General features: G+C 42.1%; 1 protein-coding gene across 1 annotated transcript in view; it reads left to right on the top strand.

The window, feature by feature from the left end:
- Window positions 1-8,322, top strand: part of PLEKHM3 (pleckstrin homology domain containing M3) — a 249,371-nt gene that overhangs the window by 19,093 nt on the left and 221,956 nt on the right. Inside the window, exon 2 of the mRNA XM_007934715.2 lies at window positions 5,920-6,855. Coding sequence (XP_007932906.1) covers window positions 5,920-6,855 — 936 coding nt within the window. The remainder of the gene's footprint in view (window positions 1-5,919; window positions 6,856-8,322) is intronic.

Consider the following 8,322-nt stretch of genomic DNA (forward strand, 5'->3'; position numbering starts at 1 on the left):
TGAGACAAAGTATATGTGAACTGCTGTATGAAAAGTGAATTTACTCTGTAAATCTTCACCCAAATCCTAATAAAAAAAATAAATAAATAAAAAGAAAAAGTATCACTTGAGCTTGATTCATTACTGCTAGAATAAATCTGTCAACAGATGCCTGTGGGATACCACAGTATCAGCACTAGTGCATTGGTGGAACCTATGGAGCATATTTAAAATGTGGAAGACACAATTTTGATTTGGTTTCCATAGCATCATTCTCTTCATATTTTCCTTTATGGACATATGTGGCAGTCATGATTAATGTGGATCTTGATAATTTTACTTCTCTCATTGCCTCTAATCAGAAGAACAAAGACATAAAAGTAGGGTGTTCCCCCCACCCCCATCTTTGTTTCTGACTTAAAGATAGTTGAGGATTATAACATGAACTAATTAGACTTGGACAACTGTGTTGTGTTAACCAGTAGTGTAAAGAGAAGAGACCATATGATCTTGAATATGAGAGAGATCATCATTGAGAAAAGGATACTTTAAAAGTTAGGTGAGCTTGGAGGATTGAACACAAAGCCAAGGTAGAGTATAGAGGCAGAACCAGAACAGGAGGTGCATTTTGGCAAACTTATGAAGGACCATAAAAACCTGGCATAAGTAGACTTAATGTGATATATTTGACAAGAAGCACTTGCAAGTTTCTTAAGAGTCAAGATTAAAAGGAGATTTTACAAGAAGTCTGGAAGTTGGCAAGGTGGGGGTTGGGCTGAGAGACTAGCAGGGAACCTCCTATTGCTACACACCTAAGTTGTGTCTTCCAACCCAGCTGATATTTTGATTTTCATGTTTCACTACTTTCTGTCAATCTCAGTTGGTTCAATACTTGAGTGAGAAGCTCTGCTAGCATAGTGCCTAAGGCACTTGACTGCTAACCAGAAGGCTGGCGGTTCAAACCCCCCAGCCACTCCTCAGAAGGAAGATGGAACAATCTACTTCCGTAGTGATACTGCCTCGGAAACCCAAGGAGGGTCACTATGAGTTGGGTCTGACTGGATGGCACATAACAACAACAACAACAATGTAGCCAAGGGTGAGTGGGACGGAGACCAGTTTAGTTTGCAAAAAATGAAGTAGTAAGGGGTCCGCCTGGAATTGGAGTCAGTGATTGGAGCCTAGACCTCAAGTATGAAGAGAAGGTAGACAAGCAGAGATAAAGAGAAATCAGGGCCGGACGAGTGTGAGAGGAATGCACCAGGGTGGGGAGAGGATGAGAAATGGAAACTGAAGTCAGATCAGCTGACTAGAATATGGGGCATCAGGAGGAGTGCCGTATCATGTGAAAGGTTCTGGGGAAATTTATAATGGAAGGATCAGGCTAACAGCCTCTGAACCCCCTTATTAATCTGAACATCGCTGAAAATGGAACAACCACCTGTGATATAGTCTTACCAAAAAAAAAAAAAATCTAACTGAACCTGTTTATCGGTTGACAGAAAATATAGGAAACATTTAAATAATACCATGAGGATGTACTCAGTCAAATGCAGACTGAGAAATTCTTCAGGAACAATGAACCAATTTCTCCAACAAATATATGAAAAAAAAAGGAGGAAGGGGGAACTATTAAAGATTTGAAGAGACTTAAAAGAAACATCCATCAAATCAATGTGTGAACCTTTTTGAACTCTTATTTGAGCAAGCCATCTGTCTTATAGAAATTTTTGAGACAATCTGGGAAAATAATATTGAGTAGGATTTAGATAAGAATTATTAGTTTTGTTGGGTGTAAAAATAGTATCATGGATATATATATACTCTTAAAAGTTCTTTTATATTATATTAGATATACCCTCAAGGATTTATAGATGAGATGATCAAAAGTCTGACATTTGCTTCCGAATATTCCAGCAAAAAAATAAAAAGAAAGTTAGGTCAGAGTGGGATAGATGAAACAAGAATAGCAGAAACTTGATGATTTTTGAAACTGAGACATGGGTACATAGGTGTTCGTTTTGTTCTTTTTGCTTTTGAGTGTGTGAAAATTTCCATAATAAAATGTTTTGAGGACAAGCTAAGTAATTTAGGCTTTATTATGTGGTACTAGGAAACCTGTGAAGAGGTTAGCCCTGAGCAGGGACATGGGAAGGATTAGGAGTACACCCAAAATGTTAACCTGGTAACAGTGTGTACGTTGGCCAGGAGGAAGGAGGCCTAGAGGTGGGGACCCAATTCAGACCTTTACTAGGTAGTGGCCTTGAGAATGGAAACTTTTTTGGAAATGAATAGAGGAAATCAAGCAAAAGAAGAACTCTTTGGTGGGTTGAGAATACAGAAGTGAGTCAGATGCGTGATGGGGAAGATTTCCTTCCTCCTCTTCAGTCAGCAGCAATTATTGCACTACATCACTGCACCGAGTATTGTAAGGAGGGGAGGAGAGGGAAGTGGCATCTTCATTAAGGAGGAAGGTCTGACTTCACGGCACACAACAACAACAAAACCAGGTGTTCATACTTGCCAAAATGGAAAGCAGTAGGAAACAAAGAGTTTTGCTTACATTTTTTTTTCCTTTTCATGAGGAATTATTGTCTCATGGTTTCAGTATGAAAGGCATAGGTACAGTGATTCACCATGATTATCCTACTCCATTTTCATTGGAGAAATGGAAATAATCATTGTCAGTTATCCTATCTGAATCACATGATACCAGCTAATCCAGAGGCTATATTATTCAAATATGAAATAAAAAATTTCAAGGAATGTGTGTACAGGGTTAATAAAAATGGGTGAAATGATATCTTCTGGGCAAATAAAAGTAGGACTATAAATTAATGAAAGTACTAGATTTAAATATTACATAGCTTCTGATTTGTCAATTGCAAAAATAATAAAAACAAACTTGAGATCCAGTGGAAAGTAGCAATTGTTAGAGATTAATGAGAAATGGTAGTTTTCAACCCTCTACAATCAAAGATAGTTCATACTTCACACACAAAATCTTACAGAGTATAGTTTCCTGATCTCATTTGCTGTCTCCTTCTTGATTTTTCTTATTTTCTTATGTTTTAATTACACTGCACACTGGAGCTGATACATAGGGATTGTTTCCTGTGATTATTATCCAGCTTTGGTGTCTCAGTTTAACACATCTATATAGAGGGCTGAAGCTGAGCGGGGAGCAGAAGGAAGAAATGTTGCCTGTTGAGTGGGAACAAATGTTGGCACGCATGCATTCTCCTTTCTTAATCTTCATCCGAAGGTGAGGGAGCTTTGGAGACTCCCTCACAGGACATTTCATTCAGTCCACCTAAGCTGGCATCTTCGGCCCTAGCTTGTACCATCAGAACTGGGCTCTAGTTAAGTTTGCTATTGGTTTGGGCTCAATTAAAGTAGAATTACTAAGCCACGGCAACTGTTGTAAAAAGGTAAGAAGAGGGTGGAAAGTCCCTAGCTAAAAGCAAGAGATGGTTTTGATTTTATTCGGGGATGCATAGCTGGGCCACTGGGTCACAGGAGGGATGGGGACAGAGGGATGCATGGTTATAATTCTTATTATAGAAAAGGTTGAACCAGCATCAGTGCTTGATGGAAATGAGATGAGGAGAGGTGGCAGCAGTGTCTCTAAGAGCACTGCCTCCCTTATTGCATTAACAGAAAATAAAGATAACCTGAGAATAGGCATCCATTATCTCTTTCTACAAAGGGATTAGTGTGGGTTGTAGGAAATTAATGGCTTTTGAGTTACCACAGAAATACTAATGAATGTCAGAATCAGAGCTGTGAAAGCAGGTAAAATTGGCTTTTCTCTGCCTCTTTTCTCTTTTGGCTTGCTATTTCAAGACCTTCATCTGTATTACTCCTTTTCCTTCGCCAAAATCAGAAACTATACCCTTTGTGAGTGTGACTTGTCTTCTTTAGAAAATTAGTTTATGGCTATCTCTAATGTGTGTCAGCAAAGGAATTGAGAAAAGTCTCAGAAATAAAGTCTTTTCCAGGGAAGGGTGCTCCCTTTTGCTTAGATATCATTTTCTTGTTTAATAAATATAACAGGAAATCTCTCAAGTGACAGTCTTTTCTTTAAATATTAAACTGGTATATGTTGCAACTAACCATTGATTAAAGATAGCAGGACCAGATAAAGTTGTGAAACAGAAGGGAAGGGAGAAAAAAGAACGGAAAGAAATTATGCTTACTATAACCTGAGCATTGGGCTAGGAGCTTTATATCTAATAAAATGTTCAATAACTATTTGTTAAGCACCTACTGTGTACCATGTGTGGTGCAAACAGTTAACGCACTTCACTGCCAACTGGAAGGTTAGAGGCTCGGGTCCCCCAGAGGTGCTTTGGGAGAAAGGCCTAGTGATCTGCTGAAAATCAGCCATTGAAACCCCATTCAACACATTTCCACTACAACCCACTCCGAGTTGACTTGACAGCAGCTGGGTTATGTACCATGGATGAAGCTACACGGTTATGCTACAAGGATGTGAGGATACAGGATGAAGAGAGGTCTCACTCTTCCCTCCATGAAGCTTCCAGTCTGATGAGAAAGAGAGACTTACAATCATGTTAAAGTTTATTGTTCAGACATTTAACAAAATTATTATAATACAGCCTCATAAGAGTCTGTGATTGAGGAATAATATGGTAGGAATAGCAGATAGGACCCAGTGTTACGTGCTTGTGTGCGTGGCTATGCGTGTGTGTGGTGGGGGCAGGACAAGCTTTCTGGAAGAGGAGATAACTAAGTGAAGGATGAGCAGCTTGAAGCGGGCAGTGTGGGAGGAAACGTTATAAGCTGAGGAAAAAATATAAGCCCGGGTGCTCTGGTGGCCTAGTGCCTAGGGCATTTGACTGCTAACCAGAAGGCTGGCAGTTCAAACCCACCAGCCACTCCTCGGAAGGAAGAATGGGCAATCTACTTCTGTAGTGATGTTGTTGTTGTTGTTATGTGCCGTCGAGTCAAACCTGACTCATAGCGACCCCTCCTTGGGTTTCCGAGGCAGTATCACTACGGAAGTAGGATTGCCCAACCTTCCTTCCGAGGAGTGGCTGGTGGGTTTGAACCGCCAGCCGTCTGGTTAGCAGGCAAGTGTCTTAGCCACTATGCTACCAGAGCTCCTCAACACCTCTGAAACCCAAGGAGGGGTCGCTGTAAGTCAGATCCAACTCGATAGCAGTGAGTTTGGTTGTTTTTGGTTTAGACTCAGATGAGAGAGAATTGCTGTCTGAACAGAGACCTGAGAAGCAAAGCTAGTTGGCTCAAGCCCAGAGAACTGGCTACTAGACAGAGGGCTATGGACTCGCCTTGAGGTTAGAGCACATAGGAGTGTCTGTGTGTCTGTTCAGTTGGCTGCACTTAGAGCTTGTGAAAGGAGTCAGGGAGACTAGACAGGAGAGGATAGACCAAATAATGCAGTATTGTGTAGAGTGTGTTGGAGAGTTGGTGGGCAGGACACTTTATGCTCTACCCTTTCCATTGACCCTTCCTGGCTTTACCCACCTAAGGAAAGATAAGCATGTTAGCAGGGAGTTAGGCAAAGGGGCAGGAGGAACATTCTGTCTCGTGTACTTGGTACTCTGTAGAATGTTACCTAGAAAATAAGGAATCCTGGCAAAGTGCATTTGGTTCCTGGACTCTTGTGGTATAGCCAGTCTCAACTATTCCAGTATTTCTGGTTTCCACACAGACCTTTGCGTGTCACATTGATGATGTACTTCCTCTCAGTTCCACCCTACTTCAGTTTTTTAGACCTGAAATTTTCCCTGGGTATATTTTGCTAATTGGGTACCATCTTGGAATTTTACTCTTTCTATTTAGTTTAATGTGAATGAGAAGGATGTCAACCCATCATTTGTTTGGAATTTTTCACCTGTCTTTTCATAGTTTAATTAATACTTTGTCTCTTCTTCTTCTTTTTTTAATTTCCAGAGCACAAGCAGACATTCCCAAACATTCTGAAGAAGGGTTACCTGGATATTAGGAAGGACCATGACAGTTACTGGCAAAGCTGTTATGCAGAACTGTCGCCCTACAACTTATACTTCTACAGCCTCGACAGCAGTGGGAACCAGAACCTCTATGCCACATACCAGCTTTCACACTTCCAGAGCATATCTGTTTTGGGCAACCTTGAGGCCAGGATGGTGGATACCGTCCTGTATGACAACACTCAACTACAGCTAAAGGCAGCGTCTCCATGGGAGGCTCTCGACTGGGGACAGAAGCTCTGGGAAGTTGTGCATGCTGTCAGGCCAGGTTATGTGGCTCGGCAGGATGAGCTGGCAGACTCACCAGGGCTCAGTCATAATGCTGATTGTACGCAGAATCATTGTTTACAGAAGAAGTCCAGTGGGCTGCTGCCATCATCCCCTGTCTTGGATAGCCCCAAACAATACCAAAACATCCTCAAATCGGGGACACTCTACAGGCTAACTGTCCAAAACAACTGGAAGGCGTTTACGTTTGTGCTGAGCAGGGCCTACCTTATGGCGTTTCAGCCCGGCAAGCTGGACGACGATCCCCTGCTGAGCTACAATGTGGACGTCTGTCTGGCTGTCCAGATGGACAATCTGGATGACTGTGACTCTTGCTTCCAAGTCATTTTCCCCCAAGATGTCCTGCGCCTCCGCGCTGAGACCCGGCAGAGGGCTCAGGAATGGATGGAGGCTCTGAAAACGGCTGCCAATGTGGCGAGAAGTTCAGAGCAAAGCCTGCAGGTCACACTGAGGATCAAATCCAGGGATCAGATGGGTGGGCACGATCTCAGGAAGAACAAACGTCAGTCGGTGACCAGCAGCTTCCTGAGCATCCTGACGACCTTGTCTTCGGAACGAGGACTCACTGCCCAGAGTTTCAAATGTGCAGGTATGGAGCAAATTTTCAGTCGACAGCAGTCTTGAATTCCACAACTGGAATTCACTTTTAAAATCCCCTCAGTTGGCTAGCCACAATTACCCCCAGTTTGTAAAGCATCTCTCCTTCAAGGAACCAGCTATGGTAACACTAATTCATCCTCATTCTAGCCTAGTCAAGTAACTAGGAGCAGATATGAAAAAAACAAACTCACGGCCATCCAGTCAGATCCGACTCACAGGGACTGGTTTCCGAGGTAGTGTCCCTACAGAAGTAGATTGCCCAGTCTTCCTTCCAATGATACACCCACTGAATTAAAATGACTCAGCCAAATCCTAACCAGACTAGAGCTTAGGCTTCCCGAGTCTCCTGTGATTCCGTTTCCTCCGCCATCTTGAGTAAAGATCACTGTGAATATGGAAGCCACAGACTGTCCTGTAAGAGACATCCAGGCCCACAGTAGATTGCTGACCCTCTTCAGGCAAGGGAAACGTCTGCAGTCAGTAATGGTCGTTGGCCATAACCTTGTCAGACCCTGTTAAGGTAGAACCTAGAAAGTCAGCTTTGACAGAACATGTGGAGGTGGCTAAAAGCCTGGCAGGTAATGATTCAGCAAATGACCCCTGAGTCACAATGAGCTGTGCCTCATCGTGGGGGATCCCAGGCCTTCTGCAACTGCTAAGGAAGGGTGAGACCAAAAGATGAGTTTCAAGCCAGTAATATTTTTTTTTCTTAGAACCCTGTATCACTGGTTCTCTCCTCCACTCTTCATTCCTCTAGTTTCACGAACAAGTAAAATAGAAATAAATAAATAAATAAATAAATAAACCCTACTACAAAATATCTATGATAAATAAACTTTTTGACAATAAATTTATCATGAAGGTAGTAGAAGCCTGATTTGGAAGATTTTAATTCAAGTCTATCTAAGTATGCTATAAATGAACAAGCAGCTCACCACCAGCCAAAACCAAATTTTAAATTTTGTTCTTGCTGCTGCATTGAAAGGCTAAATAACTTTTCACCTATAGTGGTGACACAATGCAAATTCTCAGCTGGAGGTTAGCTATGATGACGGCCTTTTCTAATGTAAAAGAATTTACCTAAGGAAGAGATTAAGTAAATCATCCCTGCTTTGTCTCAAGGGCTTCAGTGACTATAAAGCAAAACTTATATAAACTGGAACCAATGATTCAATAAAGAAGCCTTAGGCTATGTGCATATATCTCCAGGCAGGAAAGCCTGGTGTTTAGTGAGCCAGCTACTGTTGGAAAATGGTTTTGAAATGGCATAGGGCCTAAGGCATTTGACTGTTAACCAGAGGCTGGTGGTTCAAACCCACCAGCCACTCCCTGGAAGGAAGCTTGAGGAATCTACTTCGTAGTGATGTTGTTGTTGTTTGCCGTCGAGTCGGCCCCGACTCATAGCGACCCCTCCTTGGGTTTCCGAGGCAGTATCACTACGGAAGTAGGATTGCCC

The sequence above is a fragment of the Orycteropus afer genome, unplaced genomic scaffold, assembly GCF_000298275.1.
Source record: "Orycteropus afer afer isolate SDZICR_OR568_19922 unplaced genomic scaffold, OryAfe1.0 scaffold00002, whole genome shotgun sequence".
NCBI classification, from domain to species: Eukaryota; Metazoa; Chordata; class Mammalia; order Tubulidentata; family Orycteropodidae; genus Orycteropus; species Orycteropus afer.